At 43.5% G+C, this 24,765-nt stretch overlaps 1 protein-coding gene across 4 annotated transcripts in view; it reads right to left on the bottom strand.

The window, feature by feature from the left end:
- The window catches only part of slx4ip (SLX4 interacting protein), a 97,144-nt gene that overhangs the window by 9,264 nt on the left and 63,115 nt on the right, over window positions 1-24,765 (bottom strand). For all 4 annotated transcript variants that reach the window (XM_055638927.1, XM_055638928.1, XM_055638930.1 and 1 more), the window contains one exon: window positions 21,331-21,419. In XM_055638927.1, coding sequence (XP_055494902.1) covers window positions 21,331-21,419 — 89 coding nt within the window. The remainder of the gene's footprint in view (window positions 1-21,330; window positions 21,420-24,765) is intronic.

Genomic DNA, 24,765 nt, shown 5'->3' on the forward strand with positions numbered 1-24,765 from the left:
AGTCTGGTGAACCTTCTCTACTACCTGACCTGCTGAGTTCCTCCAGCACTTTCTGTTTCACCCATCTAAGGCCATCTCTAAAGAAAATTAATGTTTTATTGAGCCCTAGGGCCATACGGCACGTAAACACACCCTTTGTCTCAACTTGCCCTTGTCCATCAAGATGCACCAGTCCAACCTGCTCACGTTTGGCCCATATCCCTCTAAACCTTTCCTAGCCATGTACCTGTCCAAATGCCTTTTAAATTTTGTTATAGTACCTGCCTCAATTACCTCCATATACCCACCAACCTCTGTGTGGAAAAAGTTTCCTAATAAATCTTTCTCCCCTCGCCTTAAACCTATGTCCTTTGGTTCTATATTCTCCAATTCTGGGTAAATAATTCTCTGCATTTACCCTATTGATCTTATACACCTTCATAAGATCACCCTTCACCCTCCTGCACTCCAAGGAATAGAGCCCGCACCTGCCCAACCGCTCCCTATAGCTCAGGACCTCAAGTCTAGGCAACATCCTCGTAAATCTTCTCTGCACTCTTTCCGGCTTAAAGAAATGCAAAGGTGAAGACATTTCTCCGGAACTGCGTGAGGTCAATAATATAACGTGCCGTTTGCCTATATAATGTACAACCAAGCCATCAAGATATTTGAGAGCAGGCTGGAAGATTGCTGGATGCTATTAACCAACGTCTACTGATTGCGGTGAAGGCAATGTGCCAGCTTCATGCTCTTATTATGATTTCTGCATGCAGTCAGCATAAACACTTGATTGACTGCAGGCTTTGACAAGAAGTTGAAAGCTATAACTTGCCAGCATCAGTTAAAGTTAGCGTGCACCTCTTAAAGGGAAAGTGTACCTCTTAAAGGGAAAGTGCACCTCTTAAAGGTCAAAAACTCCCGACCACCTTCCACGCCCTCAAGGTTGATTGCGGGAGATGCGTCATATTAACATATAGCATTTTATCGGGATGCATCACCGCATGGTTTAGGAACTGCTCCATTCAAGACCGCAAGAAATTACAGTAAATTGTGGACGTTGTCCAGACCATCACACAAACCGACCTACCTTCCACTGACTCCATTTACACCTCGGCAAGGCCAGCAGCATAATCAAGGACGAGTCGCACACTGGGCACTCACTCTTCTCCCATCAGGCATGAGGTACAGAAGTGTGCAAACGCACACCTCAAGATTCAGGGACAGTTTTTCCCCCTGCTCTTATCAGGCAACTAAACCATTCTATCAACAACCGGAGAGTGGTCCTGAGCGGCAATCTACCTTACTGGAGAACCTCAGACTATGTTCAATCGAGCTTTCCTTGACTTTACCTTCAGATTCTGATTCAGATTCAATCTTTATTGTTATTGTGCAGTGTACAGTACAGAGACAACGGAATGGAGTTAGCATCTCACCCAGAAGAGCGAACATAGAATAATGAGCAATAAATATATATACATATTCAAAAATTCTCGGGAGACATCGGGGCATCGCGATATACCCGCGCCGCCGCCATTTTGTCATATCTGTTATTGTCTTTATCCTGTATCGTAAACTGTGGATGGCTCGATTGTAATCTTATATCGTCTTTCTGCTCAACAAAAGCTTTTCACTGTACCTCGTTGCACGTGACAATAAACTCAACTCAACTAAACTAGTAATGCTGCTGCCACTGTGACTGAACTCTCTGGAAGCACTGAGCAAAGCAAAGCAAAACCAATGAATACACCATGGGATGTAATGTTTATTTCTATGCAAAACGCCATGGATTTTTAAATTATGTTAGGAAAGTTGATTTGTGGCAAATTTTACTTCTCCATTGTGGATAAGTGGGGAGTCAGGTTTATGTTTAATAGTAAATACAAGGAACAGCAGATGCTGGTTTCCAAAACAATGGACACAAAGTGCTGGAGTAACTCATCGGGTCTGGAAGCATCTCTGGAGACCATGGATGGGTGACGTTTTGGGTCGGGACTGAAGAAGGGTCCCGACTCGAAACATCGCCTGTCCATGTTCTGACTGACTCGCTGAGTTACTCCACACTTTTTCTGAGTAGTTTAGCTTAGTTTATTGTCACGTGTACTGAGGTACAGTGAAAAACCCTTTTGTTGCGTGCCACCCAGTCAGCGGAAAGGCTATACATGGATTGCAATCAAGCCACCCAGAGTGTACAGATACAGCACAGAGCGAATAAGGTCTGGTGCAAGACAAAGTCTATTAAAGTCCAGTTACAGATAGTCCGAGGGTCTGCTGTTGGAATGGAGGTATAAAGGAGTGGAGCGATTGTATGAATGATTGCAGACCCGCTCCTGGGACCAACACGCAGAGAGTCCCCCGGCTTGGGCGCCATCTTGCTGTTTCCCTCCACTGATGCTGCTCGACCTACAGGGTCCCTCCAGCAGTTTGATTTTGTTTAACAGTGTATTACTTAAAGTGACTTTTCACACACATCTCCAGGGGAGGAAACTGCAGTTAAAGATGGTTCAACACACATTCTTCCTGGTCCTCTTTATGCACCAGTTTCGTTGCTGATTTTCAGGCAGCTTCTGTCTGAAGAGGGATCTTGACCCGAAACGTCACCATTCCTTCTCTCCAGAGATGCAGCCTGGCCCGCTGAGTTACTTCCAGCATTATCTGTCGAGAACTATCTCTGCTAAATGACACAAAGTTTTCAATTTGTCGTGATACCATGAGTCACCGTGTCCATTGTGCATGTTTGCAGAGGTTCTCCCCAGCTATCCAGACATTGAAAGGATGCATTTAGCACGCCACTGGTTTGCTTTAGGACATTTTGCATACAATGCGTCCCCTCAATGAATCAATCCTCTGCACCTGAACAGGATCTGCAATGCTCTAATGTGTTACATCATTAGCAGTAACACCTCCTCCAACCTTATCCGCTGTTCTAGGGGTGGACTCCTATATATCAGTGAGACCAATCTGGTAGACTGGTGATCGCTTTGCCGAACACCTCCGCTCAGTCCGCCTTGACCTATGCGATCTTTAACTCCCCCTCCCATTCCCACACTGCCCTTTCTGACCTGGGCTTTCTTTCGTTTGTTCTTTGTACCTTTTCATACCTCTAGGTTCCCTCTCTCCGACTCTCAGTCCGAAGAAGGGCCTCGGCCCGAAACGTCACCTATTCCTTTCCTCTTAGTTTATTTTAGTTTAGAAATACAGTGTGAAAACATGCCCTTCGGCCCATCGAGTAAGCGCCAACCATCAACTCACCCAATCTGCACTCTCTACACACTAGGAGCTGTTTTACAGAGGCCAATTGACCCAGAAACCCGCACGTCTTTGGGATATGGGAGGAAACTCACGCGGTCACAGAGAGAATGTGCAAACTCCACGCTGACAGCACCCAAGGTCAAGATTGAACCCGGGTCTCCAGCAGTATCTCTACAAGCTTGGAGACTAGAGACACAGGGTGGTTCAAGTGCAGTTGGCACAATGGACCCCATAGACAGTGGCCAATGGCTTGATGCCCACGTGCACATTATGTGTGTGCGCTGGGACATGGAGATGAGGGATGAGAAACGTTTGGTGGAAATAGGGGGAATTCTTTATTGATTCTTGAAATATGTTCCACCATCTGAGTTAAGGGAAGGTGCAGGCAGGAATGTTGAGCTCTAAAATGGTTGTCATGGTGCCAAATTAAATTATCTATCATCCCAAAGTACATTCACAGCATGTTTCTGATATATAATAGATATATACAGGTCCATTGATGTACTATCCAGTAAGATTTGAAGTGTGTACACATACAACATTTTGGCTCACAACCACATCTAGAAGAGCAAACAAACTGCCTGCCTGATGCCCATTTCACTACATATTCCACAAAGGATGGCAGGATATTTTACTACCTTACAAGCTACTTGGGAGTCGTTGCTCTGGACCGCCCAACTTGGCGAAGCAAGATCACCACAGGAGCGCGTTAAGCTGAGAAGATTCGCACCGCAGGAACTCAGAAGAAAGGCTCGAGCCACTTCAACTCCTACTGCAGCACCCACCCAACTGTGTCCCCATATGCGGGTGAGCCTTCCGGGCCCGGATCGGTCTCACCAGTCACCTCTGGACCCACAAACAAAAACACTGAAGTCATGGTCTTCTTCGACTACGAAGGACAAACAACAACAACAGCTATGCTATTTATTCCAGTATTTTTCTACAGTATGTACTGAAACCGTACTGGTTTAACAACTCAAATCTTGTCCAATTCTAATTAAATGGTCATTCTTATTCTATGGACACAAGGGACTGCAGATGCTGGGACCTTGAGCAAAAAAAAAAAAAAATACTGTGCTGGAGGATCTCGGCAGGTCAGGCAGCATCTCTGGGGAATGTGGATGTGCGACCTTTCGGGTCAGGACCTTTCTTTAGACTAATTGTAGTCAATCTGTCTGAAAAAGGGTCCCAACCCAAAACGTCATCTAACCATGTACAGATACTGCCTGACCTGCTGAGCTACTTCCAGCACTTGGTCTTTTTTGGATTTCAAAGCAACTTTGGTTGAAACTGTTGGCTAAGGGAATTTGTTTCCAATTGTACATAGTGTGATTCGCTAAATTTTTTCCAGTTAATTCTCCATTTTTAAAACATATTTATCTGAAATGGAAATGAGGTTTCCATGATCCTAAATATTAGTAGTTAAGGTAATGCATAGCATTTTTCTTCATTCTTAGCAATTCCTGAATAAATTATAAATGTGACACTTTTATGATTTAGTTTACTTTAGTTTAGTTTAGTTTAGTTTAGAGATGTAGCATGGAAACAGGCCTTCAGGACATTCAAGTTCAAGTGAGTTTATTGTCACGTGTCCCTGATAGGACAATGAAATTCTTGCTTTGCTTCAGCACACAGAATATAGTAGGCATTGACTACAAAACACATGAATAAATAAACTGATAAAGTGCAAATAACAAATAATGGGTTATTAATGTTCAGAGTTTTGTCCGAGCCAGGTTTAATAGCCTGATGCCTGTGGGGAAGTAGCTATTCCTGAACCTGACTGTTGCAGTCTTCAGGCTCCTGTACCTTCTACCTGAAGGCAGCAGGGAGATGAGTGTGTGGCCAGGATGGTGTGGGTCTTTGATGATACTGCCAGCCTTTTTGAGGCAGCGACTTCGATAAATCCCCTCGATGGAAGGAAGGTCAGAGCCGATGATGGGCTGGGCAGTGTTTACTACCTTTTGTAGTCTCTTCCTCTCCAGGGCGCTCAAATTGCCGAACCAAGCCACGATGCAACCGGTCAGCATGCTCTCGACTGTGCACCTGTAGAAGTTAGAGAGAGTCCTCCTTGACAAACCGACTCTCCGTAATCTTCTCAGGAAGTAGAGGCGCTGATGTGCTTTTGTGATAATTTCATCAGTGTTCTCGGACCAGGAAAGATCTTCAGAGATGTGCACGCCCAGGAATTTGAAGCTCTTGACCCTTTCAACCATTGACCCGTTGATATAAACGGGGCTGTGGGTCCCTATCCTACTCCTTCCAAAGTCCACAATCAGTTCCTTGGTTTTGCTGGTGTTGAGGGCCAGGTTATTGTGCTGGCACCATATGGACTGTTGCTCGATCTCTCTTCTATACTCGGACTCATCCCCATCAGTGATACGTCCCACTGAGACTGTGCTGACCAGCGATCACCCATACACTCTGTCCTATCGTGCACACTAGGGAAATTTACAGAAGCCAATTAACCTACAACCTACACAAATTTTAGAACGTGGGAGGAAACCTATGCAGTCACAGAGAGAACATTCAAACTCTGAACAGGCAGCACCCTTAGTCAAGATCGAACCCGGGTCTCTGGCATTGTAGGGCCCTGTCCCACTATACGAGTTTACCCAAGAGCTCTCCCGAGTTTAAAAAAAAAATCAAACTCGTGGTAAGTGCGTAGAATGTACGTAGTGGGTACGTCGGAGCTTGGGACCTTTCTTAGTGGCTCGTAACGCTAACGGCAGGTACTTGGGAAACGCGGTAAGCTCGTGAAGTTTTTTCAGCACTGTGAAAAATGTCCACGAGAGCCCCGAGTACTTACGAACGCCTATTACCGTAATTCTCCGAGTTCGAATCAGGGGAAACTCGGGAGAACTCTTGAATTACCTCGTACAGTGGGACAGGCCCTTAAGGCAGCAATTTTACCTCTGTGCTGCCCTAAAGAGTTAACACACACAAGTTCCTAAAACAAGTCGTCACAGTATGGGTAGGTCATAAGTGTTTCTTTCTCCCTATTCCCCAGAGTAGTTTTTAAGACAAAACAAAACATGAAACAAACGCACAAAATAGATGCAGAATTGTTCAATTAAAAGACTGAAGTCTGAGTCAGCCCTTGACACTGTGGGAACTGCTGAAAATTTTACTGAAAGAATTATGTAAACTCCCTCAGGCTGGAAATGAGCCACAGAGGGAAGCTGTTGGAAGGGAAGTCAAAGGACATGACATAGAATGCAAGTCCAAGCAATCATTGAACTAATAGAGGGATGCATATCTTGTGATCTTCTGCAACCTTAATCAGACCCTGTTTAGAAATAGTGAAAGCATAAATGAAAGTCGAGTCTCAGCAATTGCTTCAAGTACTATACACAAATGGCTTTACAAACATTTTAGTTGTTCTAGCCATAATCCCTCCCCCAAGCAACAATTAAGCTGCTTTAAGAAAAAAAAGGAACACAATGATAGGCACAGATGTTTGCTGATCAAAAGGAATTCACTGTTCTGCTTGAAGTTCTATTTTTACTTCCTCTGATAAAAAATATGGCAAAATGCTAAACATTAGACCTCGTAATTAGGTGGTCAGCATCTATTTTTGGACCATAGAAATTCTCCATCACTCAACCCTCTCTCATTCAGCCATTTTTCCAGTGACATTTTGTGTATTTTCACAACATCATTTGCAACCAAGCCAAATCCATTGTTATATACTTACAATCATGTCAGAATCATGCACCGTGAAAAGAGGCCCTTCGGCCCAACTTGTCCATGCAGGCCAAGATGTCCCATCTGATCTAATTCCATTTGCCTATGTCTGGCCCATAATGCTCCAAACCTTTCCTATCCTTGTACCTGTCATAAGGTCATAGGAGAAGAATTAGGCCATTCGGCCCATCAAACCCATTAAATCTTGCCCCTCTCACCTTAAACCTATGTTTTCTTGTTCTTGATTCCCCTATTCTGGGTAAAATATACATGTTTCTTACACAAAGACTGAATAAAATAAAAAGAACAATTAATTAAAGATATGTGTCAACATTAGTTTCATGTGTGTCATCTATCTTGGTCATATAATCCGTCACTTCAAACTGGACTTCCATTGCTATGCTGATGACACCCAGATCTATCTCAGCACCAAGTCCCCCCACCACCCCCCTCTCTCCCATATCAACTCCTGCCTGTCAGCCATCAAATCTTGGATGCAACTCAACTTCCTTAAATTAAACAGTAACAAAACAGAATTTCTCCTCATTGGCTCCAAATCAACACTTACCAAAATTAACAACCCCACTCTTACTATTGACGGCACCACTGTCTCCCCTTCTCCTCAGGCCCGCAACCTTGGCGTGATCTTTGACTCAACCCTCTCCCTTGAGCCTCACATCTGCCATGTTGTCAAAACATAATTTTTTCACCTCCACAACATTGCCAAAATCAGACCCTCTCTCACACCCCCCGCTGCTGAAAGACTCATCCATGCCTTCATCTCCTCCCGACTGGACTACTGTAACTCTCTTCTCTTTGGCATTAATTCCAGCAACATCAACCGACTCCAACTGGTCCAGAATGCAGCCGCACGACTCATTACCCATACCAAATCTTGGCACCACATCACCCCAGTCCTCAAAGAACTTCACTGGCTTCCCATTTCCCACCGGATCATTTACAAAATCCTGGTACTCACCTACAAAGCCCTCAACCACTTGCCCCCCCCCCCCTTATCTCACTGACCTCATCTCCCCCTACCAACCCTCACGGTCCCTCAGATCCATTTCAGCCGGTCTCCTCTCCATTCTGAAATCCAACCTCTGCACTTTTGGAGACAGAGCCTTCTCCAGGGCAGCTCCCAGGCTCTGGAACTCCCTCCCACAATTGATCCGAACTTCTGAGTCCCTCACCATCTTCCAGTCCCGCCTCAAGACCCATCTCTTCACCTCCGCATACCCTTAGTCCCATGTCCCCCTCCCCTTTGCATCTCTGTCTTACTGCTCTATTTTGTTTTGTTCTTGACTCACCATGTTAAGCGACTTTGAGTCCTTGAAAAGCGCTATACAAAGAAAATGTATTATTATTATTATCTTGTCTGGCAACTCATTTTCATTTAAATTCTCAAACAACCTCTTGAATGTTTTCTTGAACCTCTAATATGTTAAAACGTCTTCAGATAGGAACACGATAACCACTTTAAGCTAATCAAAATGAAGGTAAGACTTTGGACCACAAACACTAGTAACCTTCCAGTCAAAATGCACAGCTTGTGCTGTTTACCCCAAACGTTTTAATAAAGCAAATGGAAATGTTGCACTACTCAGATTTTGCCCCAGCTGTAAGGGCAAAGCCTCAGGTATTTGCCTTCAATACGTATTTCATGCGGAAATCAGCAGATTTTAAATAAAAACTAGACCAAGTGCAGACCCGTTGGGTCTGCTCCCCCAACGAACCGTTCCCTACCCGTAGCCCCCACGGGAGACGTGGTCCTCCAACTCAAGCCGTTCCCGAACATAAGATTCCAGCACTCAGCAGTGCGGCTGTTATTAAATGGCGTCTTTGAGGCGAGAGGCGAGAGGCGGGCGCCAGCAGCCGTTATGGTCGCTGGCCAGCAGGAGGCGACAAAATGAGTGAGTAGGGGGGGAGAAGGATTTAATTTAAAATGTGTACATAAACACGACAAAATTTAATGAGGAGTGGATACTTTGAATGAAAAGTGAAATCTCTACCGAAATGGAAAAAAACTCAGCGTTTCTGGGTCTGGTGTTGGCGTAGCAACGAATCAAAGGCTGGCACCCACAAGTCAGGCAGAAACACACACACACACAGCCAGCCAGAGTTTTAATATTATATAGATATAGATAAATAAGGTAAATAAATAATTCTGGCCTCCTCCACTGTCAGAATGAGGCCCAACACAAATTAAAGGAACATCACCTCATATTTCGCTTGGGTAGCTTACACCTCGTTGGATAAGTAAAGTTCTAACGTATTGTATGACTGTTGACTTCTCTAACTTCAAGTAACCCTTACTTTCCCTCTATCTCCATCCTTCCCCCTTCTTAGTTCTTCGACCAGTCTGACTGTCCCCCTGGTTAAAATTTATCCCTGTATGCTTCGTTGTAACTTTCTCCCAGCTAACAATGATACATTTTCTTTGGACCTCATCCTCTTTGATATCTCGTTTTCACACCCTACACTTCCTTATCTCTGTGTCTCCCTCTCCCCTGACTCTCCGTCTGAAGAAGGGATTCAACCCGAAACGTCACCCACTCCTTCTATCCAGAGATGCTGCCTGTCCTGCTGAGTTTCTCCAGCATTCTGTGTCGAGCTTCTGTGTAAACGAGCATCTGCAGTCCCTTACTACGCAATTATTTTCAAGTGCTGTGGGAAGAATCTAGCTCGAAGAAGCCAGAAGAGGAGGACATTTACAGACAGAACATAGAGTGAAAGGCATTTTGCAGTAAAGGAAGTGGGTGAGGCTTGGGAGTGAAGATTAATGTTCATGTAAAGCAAGCCGTGACATATCACAGCCTTAATTGACAAATTTTAGACACAATAATGTTATTTAATACTTACAGTGAATGAAGTGACTACAGTAAGATGATAGAACAAGTTCCAAATACACACTACGCATCTCATTAAAAACTGCAACAACTTCTCAACTTTAAAATAAATATTGAAAAGGTATATTCTGCTTTGTTTCCAGTACAGATTCCTGTCGAAGGCAGGAAGATAATTATATTTTGAAATTAATAATAATCAATAAGTCAAAAAAAATTAAAATTATATATTATCAGTAAGTGAAGATTGCTTAATATAATAATCTAAATAGATTCACAGATCCAAGAATTAATAATATGCAACAGGTCAAGACAATTTAGATTATATTTTATATGTATGCACTGAGTACGAGCAGCTTTTAATTTCATTGTACATGTATAGTGACAATAAATGGCATATATATATATTTATTTGTTAGGGAAGTATATAATAACTTGAAATAAATTCCCATATCCAAGCAAGGGTTTCAATTTCAGAGCAATGTGTCAAAGAAACCTTACAAAGAGCATGAGCCTATTCTCTGACTTAAACATTTTTTCCACTAGGAACAGCCATTGTTACTTAATATACTTCAAGCAGCAACTTGAGCTGGTTAGTTTGAAACTGCTGAATTATGATGGGACAAAAAATTAGATAAGATGTGAAAACAGACAAGGACCAAACATTGCATTACAGGCAGAATATTAAATACATATTACCTACTGATTTCAATGTTTTGTAAGTGTGTCAAAGGTTATGGGGAGAGGGCAGGAGAATGGGGTTGAGAAGGAAAAATAGATCAGCCATGATGGATCAAACAGCATGGAAACAGGCCCTCCAGCCACACTTGCCCATGTTGACCAAGATGTCCCATCTACAGTAGTCCCACCTGCTGTGTTTGGCCAATATCCCTCTAAGCCTTTCCATGTATCTGTCCACACTTATTTTAAATGTTGTTATAATACCTGCCTCAACTACCTTCTCTGGCAGCTCGTTTGATATACCCACCACCCACTATGTGAAGAAGTAGCCCCTCAGGTTCCCCTCTCTCGTTTTGAACCTATGTCTTCTGGATCTTGATTCCTCTATTCTGCCTTCACAATCTGCAACTGTTCAAACCTGTCTCACACCTTCTGCTTTTATCTCTGGCCTTTGTTCCAATCATCTGCCCATCAAACCCCCCCACCCCCCTTACCTTTCTCCACCTAGTTGCCAGGCTTTGTCCTGCCTCTCCCCTTTACTAACTTTCTTCACAACAATTCATGTAAATGCCAATTGTGAGCTGTTTAATTACCTGTACATCCAATCAGAACCCCACCTAACTCACTTACTGAAAGCAGAGGAGGCCCAGTCTGAATTTGGCACGGCCATTATAACTGGCTCACAAGTCCAACCTCTCTGGATACTTTCAAGAGAGAGCTAGACAGGGCTCTTAAAAATAGCGGAGTCGGGGGATATTGGAAGAAGGCAGGAACGGGGTACTGATTGGGGATGATCAGCCACGATCACATTGAATGGCAGTGCTGTCTCGAAGGGCCGAATGGCCTACTCCTGCACCTATTGTCTATTGTCTCTCTTCTGATTAGTAGAAACAAGGAATTTCAAATTCTGGTTAACATACAAAAGGGACACAAAGTGCTGGAGTCACTCAGTAGATCAGGCAGCATCTCTGGAGAACATGGATAGGGTACGTCTAGGAACAGCAGTGGTGGACACCACCAGCTATGCTTCACCAGGCCAACCCTGCAACGTCGCCAGGACAACGGACCTTCATGGCCTAGTTAAGAATCCTGCACATACAATAACTGGGACTTGAAAAATGCTTTTGACTTGTATTCTGTCCTAGTGTACTATTTCTATACACTCATACTGCATCTAAGATGTGTTTATATATAGTAATATTGGTACTGAACTGTATACAAAATAGAATTTCACAGTACCATTGATTCTACAGACTCTACTGATCTGTCACTTATTCACAGATCTGAAGTAGATCTGCCATCTTAACTGGAAATCCAAGAGGATTTTTAAAACATAAAAATGTAAAGGATCATCTGGTGAATGCTCCTGAACTTACTGGTGCCTTGGGCATTAATCAGCAAACTGATTTTTCATGCCAGATTGTCTATCTTGAGAATAAAAGAGAACATATTAAGGAGCGAGATAACACAAGAGATCTTAAGAGAGATTATCCATCTGGGGAACGCTTGTCATAACAATCAATAAGTAATTTCAGGTCACTTCTGTTTCTCTGCAACGATTCCACAACAGGGTTGATTTAAAAAATCTCTGACTAAGGGCAGAGTAATAGCAAACATATCATTGTGGTTTTGTCTGTTCTCAGAAACACTCATTTGTTTTTTTTTCAAAAAGGGTTCAGAAAACAATGAGGGCAGAATTGCGTTTCAGCTGACAGATTTTAAATTCCTGATTAAGCAGTCACGGAGAAGCGAAGAGGTCCTCTCTTGAGTGTTTCTCAGTAAAGAATATAACAGAAAGGAACTGCAGGTGACGGCTTATACTGACGTTGGACGCAACAAGCGCTGGAGTGACTCAGTGGGTCAGGCAGCATCTCTGGAGAAATGTTGTATTTATCCTCTATAAAGACGTTGGATAACATGACCGCAGATAGGATCAAAGAAGTCATTCCTCGGCACCCGCCTTTAATAAGCATTGGTTCCATCATTCCTTGAACTTATCCCAGAACAACTTAGAATCGGCATATGTAAGAAAGAACTGTGCAAAGAATGTTCCCTCCAAAACTCCCCGGTCTACTCGTCCTTTCCCACCCAAACCACCAGGTACTTTCCCCTGCAACCGCAGGAGATGCAACATCTGCCCCTTTACCTCCCCCCTCGACTCCATCCAAGGACCCAGTCTTTCCAGGTGAAGCAGAGGTTCACTTGCACCTCGTCCAACCTCATCTACTGTATCCGTTGTTCTAGGTGTCAACTTCTCTACATCGGAGAGACCCAAGCCCAGGCTCAGCGATCGTTCCACTGAACGCCTCCCTCCGCTCAGTCCGTCTTAACCAACCTGATCTTCCGGTGGCTCAGTACTTCAACCCCCCTTCCCATTCTGACCTCCTCCACTGTCAAGAGTGAGGCCCAGCACAAATTGGAGAAATAGCACCTCATATTTCGCTTGGGTAGTATACACCCCAGCGGTATGAACATTGACTTCTCTAACTTTAGATAGCCCTTGCTTTCTCTCTCCATCCCCTTCCCCTTCCCAGTTCTCCCACTAGTCTTACTGTCTCTGACTACATACTATCTTTGTCCCGCCCCCTCCCCTGGCATCAGTCTGAAGAAGGGTCTCCACCCGAAACGTCGCCCATTCCTTCTCTCCAGAGATGCTGCCTCACCCGCTGAGTTACTCCATCAGTTACTACAGTCACCCAAATGGACCACTTCAACTTACCATGATATAAATATTGGCAATTGTCCTTTATTTTTTTTAATGTTTAGTTTAGAGATGCAACATGGAAATAGGCCCTTCAGCCCACGCTGACCACATGTTCACACTACTACTATGTTATCCCACTTTCTCATACACACTTGGGGCAATTGACAGAGGCTAATTAACCTAAAAATGCACAGTTTTGGGATGTGGGAGGAAACCAGAGCACCCGGAGGAAACCAGAGCAGTTACAGGGAGAAAGTGCAAACTCCACACAGCCAGCACCCGAGCTCAGGATCGAATTGTTGGTAGACGCAATGAAAGGGCCGAGTAAGTTTTAGTATAGGTAGAACCAAAGGGGTGTACACAAATACTAGGCACTGCAGATGCCAGAAAGATAGACACAAAGTGCTGGAGTAACTCAGCGGGTCAGGTAGCATCTCTGGAGAATAAGGATGGGTGATGTTTCGGGTCGGGACCTTTCTTCAAATTTGACCTTCCCCAATCCCGACCCAAAGCCCCACTCTTTTTCTCCAGAGATGCTGCCTGAACTGCTGAGTACTCCAGTACTCCAGTGTCTATCTTTGGTATAAACCAGGATCTGCAGTTCTTTGTTTCTGCAGCACGATTCTGCTGGAATCTTGAGCAAAAAACACAAAGTGCTGGAGTAACTCAGCGTGTCAGGCAGCATCTATGGAGGGCATGGACAGGTGGTGTTCCGGGTCAGGAGTCTTCTTCAAATTCCAGCATCTTCAGTTCCTTGTCTCCCTATCCATGTCCTCCACAGATGCTGCCTGATCTGCTGGCCCTTGCTCGGGAATCCACAAATATGGGGCGAGAATAGAATTAGGCTTATCCCTTATGGCACGACAGCCAAATAAGTACGGAATCATACAGCATGGGTTCGCGTGTGAAGAACCGAGATTTTGCAACCAACAAGCGGGAAATTAAGAAAAATGACGCAAGTGAATAAAATAAAGAACAGAAACTGAACGTAATTTAACTTTTGTTATTCGGAATAGTAAAGTACATGAAAATGACATTTGTTTTTAGTTATTATTATGTTATTAGCCATAGTATTTATTTTTCAAACAACTTAGACTTTGTATAGTAACCAAACCAATCACTAGGTCGACAATCTACAGCACAGTTTATCCCGCACATTTATTAGACAAAGACACAAAGAAGTGAAGATGCTGTAACTTGTAAGCTACAGAGAAAGGTTGAACAAGTTAGGGCTTTATTCTTTGGAGCGCAGAAGGTTAAGGGGGGACTTGATAGAGGTTTTTTAAATGATGAGAGGGATAGACAGAGTTGACGTGGAAAAGCTTTTCCCACTGAGAGTAGGGAAGATTCAAACAAGGGGACATGACATGAAAATTAAGGGACTGAAGTTTAGGGGTAACATGAGGGGGAACTTCTTTACTCAGAGAGTGGTAGCTGTGTGGAATGAGCTTCCAGTGAAGGTGGTGGAGGCAGGTTCGTTTTTTATCATTTAAAAATAAATTGGATAGTTATATGGATGGGAAGGGAATGGAGGGTTATGGTCTGAGCGCAGGTATATGGGACTAGGGGAGATTATGTGTTCGGCACGGACTAGAAGGGTCGAGATGGCCTGTTTCCGTGCTGTAATTGTTATATGGTTATATGGTAAGCTGAAGAATGGTCGTGACCCAAAAAGTCACCTGCCCATTAGAAAACCAGTTCAGATAAAGCTATATATAAATACAATCTGGTCAAGGTTAAGTGCAACAGGTAGAGCAAAGGGGAAGATACAGAGTGCAGAATTTAGTTCTCAGCATTGTAGCATGTCATTTCAGTAGACAAAGTCCAATGTCTGCAATGGGATAGAGGTGTTGGGATAGATGGGTTCAGAACTAACACTTAACTGTGGCTGGGTTACTAGAATCAGGCGCCATGTCTCAAAATATATGGTCAGCCATTCTAGCTAGATATGAGAAGAAATTTCTTCATCAAGGCTAGCGAATCTTTGGGATTATCTACCCCGAGCTTAGTTTAGAGATACCGCGCAGAAATAGGCCCTTCGGCCCACCGAGTCCACGCCGACCAGCGATCCCCGCACACTAACACTATCCTACACACACTAGGGACAGATTTACATTTATACCAAGCCAATTTACCTACAAATCTGTACCTCTTTGGAGTGCGGGAGGAAACCGAAGATCTCGAAGAAAACCCACGCAGGTCACGGGGAGAACGTACAAACTTTGCACAGACAACAGCCGGGTCTACGGCGCTGCAAGCACTGTAAGGCAGCAGCTTTACCCTTGCGTCACTGTGCCGCCCTGTGGATGCTTAGTCAATAAATACATTTTGTATATTTATTTTATAAATAAATACAATACAAGTATGAGGAGTATGCAGGGTGACTTGGACAGGTTGGGTGAGTGGGCAGATGCAGTTTATTGTGGATAAATGTGAGGTTAACCACTTTGGTGGCAAAAAACAGGAAGGCAGATATTATCAGAATGGTGTCAAGTTGGGAAAAGGGGCGGTATAACGAGATCTGGGGTCCTTGTTCATCAGTCACTGAAAGGTACAGCAGGTAGTGATGAAAGCGGATGGCATGTTGGCCTTCATAATAAGAGGAGTTGAGTTCAGGAGCAAAGAGGTCCTTCTGCAGTTGTACAGAGCCCTAGTGAGACTACATCTGGAGTATTGTGTGCAGTATTGGTCTCCAAATTTGAGGAAAGACATTCTTGCTATTGAGGGAGTGCAACCTAGGTTTACAAGGTTAATTCCCGGGATGGCGGGACTGTCATATGCTGAGAGAATGGAGCTGCTGGGCTTGTATACTCTGGAATTTAGAAGGATGAGAGGGCATCTTATTGAAACATATAAGATTATTAAGGGATGGGACGCGCTAGAGGCATGCAGCATGTGTCCGATGTTGGGGGAATCCAGAACCAGGGACAGGTCATTTAGAACGGAGATGAGGAAAAACTTTTTCACCCAGAGTTGTGAATCTGTGGAATTCTCTGCCTCCAATAAGGCAGCGGAGGCCAATTCTCTGGATGCTTTCAAGAGAGAGTTACATAGAGCACTTAAAGATAGCAGAGTCAGGGGATATAGAAACATAGAAATTAGGTGCAGGAGTAGGCCATTCGGCCCTTCGAGCCTGCACCGCCATTCAATATGATCATGGCTGATCATCCAACTCAGTATCCCGTACCTGCCTTCTCTCCATACCCCCTGATCCCCTTAGCCACAAGGGCCACATCTAACTCCCTCTTAAATATAGCCAATGAACTGGCCTCGACTACCCTCTGCGGCAGAGAGTTCCAGAGATTCACCACTCTCTGTGTGAAAAAAGTTCTTCTCATCTCGGTTTTAAAGGATTTCCCCCTTATCCTTAAGCTGGGACCCCTTGTCCTGGACTTCCCTAACATCGGGAACAATCTTCCTGCATCTAGCCTGTCCAACCCCTTAAGAATTTTGTAAGTTTCTATAAGATCCCCTCTCAATCTCCTAAATTCTAGAGAGTATAAACCAAGTCTATCCAGTCTTTCTTCATAAGACAGTCCTGACATCCCAGGAATCAGTCTGGTGAACCGTCTCTGCACTCCCTCTATGGCAATAATGTCCTTCTTAAGATTCATAAAGGTTCATATGGGGAGAAGGCAGGAATGGGGTACTGATTGTGGATGTTTAAGAAAGAACTGCAGATGCTGCAAAAATTGATGGTAGACATAAATGCTGGAGAAACTCAGCGAGTGAGGCAGCATCTATGGAGAGAAGGAATAGGCGACGATGTTGCGGGTTGAGACCCTTCTTCAGACTGATGATCAGCCACCAGATGATCAGCCATGATCATATTGAATGGCGGTACTGGCTCGAAGGGGCGAATGTCCTACTCCGCACCTATTGTCTATTCAAGCTAGAGATTGATAGATTTTTAGATATTAAGGGAATCAAGGAATATGGGGATAATACAGGAAAGTGGCCCAGGGTAAAATAACAGCCACAATCTTGTTGAATAGTTGATTCTTAAATAGTAAGGGTGCCAGGGGTTATGGGGAGAAGGCAGGAGAATGCGGTTGAGAGGGAAAGATAGGTCAGCCCTGATTGAATGGCAGAGTAGACATGATGGGCCGAATGGACTAATGCTGCTCCAATACAAGTAGCACAGGTACAAGGGGGTGTGAAAGGCACGTGCCTGCTTCTATTTCTTATATACTTGTAACTAGTTTTCTATTACTTACAACTGCATGGAAAAGATTTAAAAATCTTTATTCTTTCTACTTAATCCTTGAAGTTTCCGCTGTGTTCAAGGAAGTAACTTTTATATCTACTTGATGACCTTTCATAAGTATGCACTTCCACTTATGTCAAGGCAGGAGGATGAAATATTTGTATGTTAGGTATTACATGTGTCACGAATAAACTGTGACAGCTGTTCCTATTCAAAACAAAATATTCTTTTGACTTCAAAACACAGAGGTCATCATAACTTCCCATTTTGATGGTCCAGATAGTATAAATTAAACCAACTGGACAAGCAACACAAGTAAAAAAAAACAAATACAGCCCTGTAGTTATTAATTACATCAGTTTTAGACCACTTTTGTTAGTAGCTGCTAAAGTCATTTCCACATGTCCTATAATTTGCCATAAACTGCATGCAAACATATTTTTCTACCCAGATGTAATTGAAGACTGAAGAGCAAAAAGAAACAAAACATACCTTGAGAAAGAGCATAGAGCATCGAACATTACTGGCCCTTCAGCTCAACAATGTCCATGCCTAATATGATGCCTGGTTAAACTAATCTCCTTTGCCTGCACGTGTTGAAGAACAAAAGTAAGACGTGTTCTTTTAAACTCAAATTTTAAATAAATTACAATATCTAGTATCTAAAGACATTCTTGCCATAGAGGGAGTAGAGAGAAGGTTCACCAGACTGATTACTGGGATGGCAGGACTTTCATATGAAGAAAGACTGGATAGACTCGGCTTGTACTCGCTAGAATTTAGAAGATTGAGGGGGGATCTTATAGAAACTTATTATAGAAAATTCTTAAAGCTAGATGCAGGAAGATTGTTCCCGATGTTAGGGAAGTCCAGAACAAGGGATCACAGTTTCAGGATAAGCGGGAAATCTTTCAGGACCGAGATGAGGAAAACATTTTTCACACAGAGAGTGGTGAATCTCTGGAATTCTCTGCCACAGAAAGTAGTTGAGGCCAGTACCTTGGCTATATTTAAGAGGAAGTTAGATGTGGCCCTTGTGGCTAAAGGGATCAGGGGGTATGGAGAGAAGGCAGGTACAGGATACTGAGTTGGATGATCAGCCATGATCATATTGAATGGCGATGCAGGCTCGAAGGGCCGAACGGCCTACTCCTGCACCTATTTTCTATGTTTCTATGTTACTATCAAGTACCAATTTAATGAATGTAAAAAGTATGGTATACCAAAAAGAAATTTCAGAAGTTCAGAAGTCATAAGAACAGAAGTAGGCCATTCGGCCCATTGACTTGACTCTGCAATTCAATCATGGCTGATCAATTAGGCTGTGGGCTGAGGAGCTTTTTCATTCAAGTTCGCGACACAACTCACGGAACTACCTGAATTTTTAACATATTGTCTAGAAATATTCTATAAATCATACCTGAAACTCGTCAAGACCAAAACCTGCACATTTTTATTAAATATGTGAAAAACCTCCAATTTTCCAAGTAGTAATTGCCCAATCAATACATGTTTGACATTGATGTTGGACACAAATTGACCAATCTCACGCTTTGTCTTATGTCACTAGGCAGCGAGGACCCTGGGATCATGGCTGCCTCCTCATTACATCAAAACAATAACAAGGTTTCCAGGGAATAAAGGTAATGCTAACCTTGCTGATCATTTTGTTTTTCAATTGACTTACTTTGATAAAGTTATGATGTGAACTGTTAAATGAAAAATGATGAATAACAAATGTAGAGCATGGGTTAGGGGGTCAGTCGGTAGGTCAGTCTGTCGGTCGGTCGGGCTTGTCGGTAGACCAATGGATGCTGTGGTGAATCGGTCGAGCTGTCGGGCCTTCGAGCCGCCGGTGGATGGTGAGAGTGGTCGGCCAGGCCGGGCCGCCGTTGGGTCATGCGAGTGGCCGGGCCGCTGTTGGGTGCTGTGAGTGGTCGTACGACCAGTGGGTACTGCGAGGGATCGGTCGGGCTGTCGGTAGGCCGGTGTTTCGGGCGAGTGAGCGGGCGGCCTGACGGAGCCAGCGCTATGGTGGTGCTGAAGGCTGCCCGGCCATTCTCACGTGCAGGGCAGTGCTGCTCTCCACTATCATCACCACGATGATCGAGAAGGGCATGCTGGCCGAGGTGGACGTGCAGCCCGGAGCCCGCAGGCAGTCCCAAAGCAGCTCCAGCTCCAGCAGCGGGTAGCTCTGGAAGGGGGGGGGGGAGTTAGGGTTAAGGTTAGACATTTTCCTGTCAGTGGAAGATGCCTTAGCCTTCCCCCAGCCTGGCACTGCCCCAGTCCCACTATGGCCGTGACCCCCACTCTGCACACTGGCAGTCAGTGGGGTTCAGTAAACGGGGGAACCCACAGGAACTGCCCTCACCCATTAATTAGGCTGGTTCAGGAGCCGGACCTCTGCGGCAGTCTCATTCAAAATACACACTCACAATTATATTCATTATATTATTTTTATATAATATAATTATATATAATTATATATTACAGTCATATTCATGTCATAATAATATATGGTTTAAATAGACTGCAACATAGAAATAGGCTCCCCATAGTGTAATATGGGCATTGGACATTAGATGGCGCTTACTTTTTCGATCTCATTTTGTAATTAGTTTAATTAATTAATGTGCAACTTTTGGCACTGACGAGTTATGACTTACCTCTCAATTGTATTTTATCTAAATGTGTGCAAAATCTCATGTAGTTCCGAGACATGGGTGACAAAAGTTGGTTTCTAGACATATTTTTGATGCTCGGCCCACAGCCTATACCTTTCCCTCTCAACCCCGTTCTCCTGCCTTCGCCCCATAACCTCTGACACCCGTACTAATCAAGTGCCTGTCAATCTCTGCTTTAACAACACCCAAACACAATCTCCACAGATTCGCCATCCTCTGGCTACATAAATTCCTCATCTTTCTAAAGGTACATCCGTTTATTCTGATCATAGACTATCCCAAATTATTCAAAATTTCTATGAGATCCCCCCCTCATCCTTCTAAACACCTGCGAGTAAAGGCACTGGGCCGCCCAGTGCTGTCAAATGTTCATCATATGTTAATCCCAATCATCCCTGGGATAATTCTTGTAAACCTCCTCTGCACCCTCTTCAATGCCAGTACACCCCGACTCAAATGTGGGGCTGAAAATTGCCCGCAACACTATCAATTCTGTCTAATTCCATCCCTAGATTGAAATCGTGCTGGGAGCGAATACAGAAAACTGAGATGTTAGTTTTATTTTCAAACTGAGCTACCACCATTACCCCCAAATTAGGATAGCAAATGTCACCTGGGATTAGAGATATTGTCAATTGCTTTGCTATAGAAACATAGAAAATAGGTGCAGGAGTAGGCCATTCGGCCCTTCGAGCCTGCACCGCCATTCAATATGATCATGGTTGATCATCCAACTCAGTATCCTGTACCTGCCTTCTCTCCATACCTCCTGATAACTTTAGCCACAAGGGCCACATCTAACTCCCTCTTAAATATAGCCAATGTACTGGCCTCAACTACCTTCTGTGGCAGAGAATTCCAGAGATTCACCACTCTCTGTGTGAAAAATGTTTTTCTCATCTCGGTCCTAAAAGATTTCCCCCTTATCCTTAAACTGTGACCCCTTGTTCAGGACTTCCCCAACATCGGGAACAATCTTCCTGCATCTAGCCTGTCCAACCCCTTAAGAATTTTGTAAGTTTCTATAAGATCCCCCCTCAATCTATTATGTTCTGGTAGAATATTAGAGACTTTATCACCGAGAATACAACATGTTAAAAATCCAAGGTAGACACAAAATGCAGGAGTAACAGGCAGCATCTCTGCAGAGAAGGAATGGGCGACGTTTCTGGTCGAGACTCTTCTTCAGACTGCAAGATGATGTCAAACTTGCTAAATATGGAGAGGTTTTGCAAAGTAATTTTATAATGGGTTTTGTGACACATCAACTGATATAAAGATGGAAATACATACAATAATCTGTTCCTCGGCCATTCTCTTCATTGGATCAGTTTCACAGGGTGTTAAACATACCACAAAACGATCAGGGAATACGTTGAGTCCTAAAATGGAATAGACAAATTTGTTCAACTAATGCTTCAATTAAAGTTCTGCATCAGAATTGGGCATATTATATTTTAGGAAACGCGAATAAGAAAATAACTATGTACTATGTTGAGCTACATTTGGCAAATAATATAATGAAGTTTCATGAATCATTTAGATTATCTATGATAAATATTTTGCTGTGACAATTATCTACCACATTTCTCATGTTAGAGTTTAGAGATACAGTGTGGAAACAGGCCCTTCGGCCCACCGAGTCCATGCCTGCCAGCGACCACCCCATACAAAAGCACTATCCTACACACTAGAGACCATTTACAATTATCATAAGCCAATTAACCTACAAACCTGTACATCTTTGGAGTGCGGGAGGAAACCGGAACACCCGGAGGAGACCCACGCGGTCATAGGGAGAATGTACAAATTCCGTACAGATAGCACCCGTAGTCAAGATTGAACCCGGGTCTCTGCCGCTGTAAGGCAGTAACGCTACTGCTGCGCCACCTCTGATGTTAATAGAGTCAATCAGCATGGAAACAGGTCCTTCGGCCCAACTCATACATGCTGACCAAGATGCCCATCTAAGCTCATCCCATTTGCCTGCATTTGATCCATATCACTCCCCCATAATAGTGCAGTTATGAATACACAAAGATCATAATTGGATATATTTATAACGATTTGCAAAACTCATTCTCCAAAATGTCATCTTCATTTGCTTCTCCTCTCTGCACTGCAGCTCACTCCATAAAACCTCTCTAGCTCTCTGCTCCTTTCAGGCATTCCTTAAATTCATCCTATTTCATCATATCTCCCTGCCCCACTCGATCTTATGACTTGCATCAAATTTTATTCGACTCAATTACCGTTAAAATTGCTATACAATTGAAAGTTGTTGCCATGAAACAACAATTACACAGGTTATTCAACATTTAAAAAAAAAAGCTTATGTAATATAAAAGAACTGCAGATGCTTGTTTATACCACAGATAGAATCAAAATGCTGGAGTAATTCAGTGGATCAGACAACATCTGGAGAAAGTGGATTAGGTGATGTTTCGGGTAAGGACCCTTAAAAAAACCTCTCAGTATTAACCATATAACCATATAACAATTACAGCACGGAAACAGGCCATCTCAGCCCTACAAGTCCGTGCCGAACACTTATTTTCCCCTAGTCCCATCTACCTGCACTCAGACCATAACCCTTCATTCCTTTCCCATCCATATACCTATCCAATTTATTTTTAAATTATAAAATCGAACCTTCCTCCACCACTTCCACTGGAAGCACATTCCACACAGCGACCACTCTCTGAGTAAAGAAGTTCCCCCTCATGTTACCCCTAAACTTCTGTCCCTTAATTCTGAAGTCATGTCCTCTTGTTTGAATCTTCCCTACTCTCAATGGGAAAAGTTTATCCACATCAACTCTGTCTATCCCTCTCATCATTTCAAAGACCTCTATCAAGTCCCCCCCCCCCCAACCTTCATTTGCTCTCCATTTAATGGGAATTTTACAACTATTCCAGTCGCCTTTAGTGCTCCACCTAATAGCCTTTCCTCCTCACCCTGTATAACCGGATATTAATTCATAGTCAGAATATGTCAAAAACTTCAACCCATAGAGTATAGAAATGAACAGCATGGGATCAGGCGCAAATTGTCTGCACGGAAAATAATGCCAAGATAAACTAATCTCATCTGCCTTCACACAATCCATTCAATTCCCCATTCCCAACATGGAAGATGGCATAATTTAACCATGTGAATCCACCCAATTAAAATTCTGACTAAGTGGGGAAGGAAAAATTCTACTTTTTCATTGAAGATATTTTAAATAGTAATTAAGGCTCTATGAATGTGCTCGTGAAATAATTCCCACTGCAATTTAGAAACAGAAATTTCTCCAAGAAACCCACAGGTTGAATAAGTTAGGTCTTTATTCTCTGGAGCGCAGAAGGTTAAGGGGGGACTTGATAGAGGTCTTTATAATGATGAGAGGGATAGACAGAGTTGATGTGGACAAGCTTTTCGCTTTGAGAATAGGGAAGATTCAAACAAAAGGACATGACTTTAGAATTAAGGGACAGAAGTTTAGGGGTAACATGAGGGCGAACTTCTTTACTCAGAGAGAGTGGTAGCGGTGTGGAATGAGCTTCCAGTGGAAGTGGTGGAGGCAGGTTCATTGGTATCATTTAAAAATAAATTGGATAGGCATATGGATGAGAAGGGAATGGAGGGTTATAGTATGAGTGCAGGCAGGTGGGACTAAGGGAAAAAAAAGTTGTTCGGCACGGACTTGTAGGGCCGAGATGGCCTGTTTCCGTGCTGTAATTGTTATATGGTTATAGGGTTATAGGTTCAAGGTGAGAGGGGAAAGAATGAATAGGAATCCAAGAAGCAACATTTTACACAAAGGGTATGGAACAAGCTGTCAGAGGTGGTAGTTGTGGCAGGTACTATAACAACATTTAAAAGACATTTGGACAGGGAAATGAATAGGAAAAGTTTACGGGGATCATGGGCCAAACTAGTGTAGATGGGGCATCCTGGTCGGCATGAGCAAGTTAGGCTGAATGGCCTGTTCCATGCTGTACGACTAAACCAGAAAAATAACAGTACAAGTATCAGGGCGGCATGGTGACGTAACGGTAGAACTACTGCCTTACAGCGCCGGGTTCGATCCTGACTACGGGCGCTGTCTGTACAAAGTTTGTACGTTCTCCCCGCGACCACGTCGCTTTCCCCCGAGATCTTTGGTTTCCTCCCACACTACAAAGTTTGTAATGGGCTTGGGAGAAATGTAAATTGTCCCTGGTGTGTGAAGGATTGTGCTTGTGTGCAGGATCACTGGTCGGTGTGGACTCGGTGAGCCGAAGGGCCTGCTCCCGCGCGCGGTGTATCTCTAAACTAGAAATCAATTCCATAGCATAATATTTATCATAGATAATCTAAATGATTCATGAAACTTCATTATATTATTTGCCAAATGTAGTTTGAGGACAAGTATCGTGTTGTACAAAGGATGGTTTGTGGAATGAGGAAGCCTCCAGTGATAAGTAATCTTAATTTCTTGTTCCTTCACCATATTTCACATACTGTGGGAGTCTGAACAAGCAGTTCAGGGGGAGGAGGATGACCTACTTGCTTAGAGTCAGAACAGGCCCAGCTAAAAGCAGATAATTCTTGGCTCAGGCCTCCCAGACAGCATCTGGGAAAATAATAAAAAATATTTGAGAAGCAAGCTGAAATGGAGCAGTCTACTTTTGACTCTCAAGATAAACACAGAAGGTAGGAGAAGGTTGAAGAATGGCTCTTGGCAATACTTTGAATGCTTTT

This window comes from Leucoraja erinacea, chromosome 8 (genome assembly GCF_028641065.1).
Source record: "Leucoraja erinacea ecotype New England chromosome 8, Leri_hhj_1, whole genome shotgun sequence".
Taxonomy (NCBI): Eukaryota; Metazoa; Chordata; class Chondrichthyes; order Rajiformes; family Rajidae; genus Leucoraja; species Leucoraja erinaceus.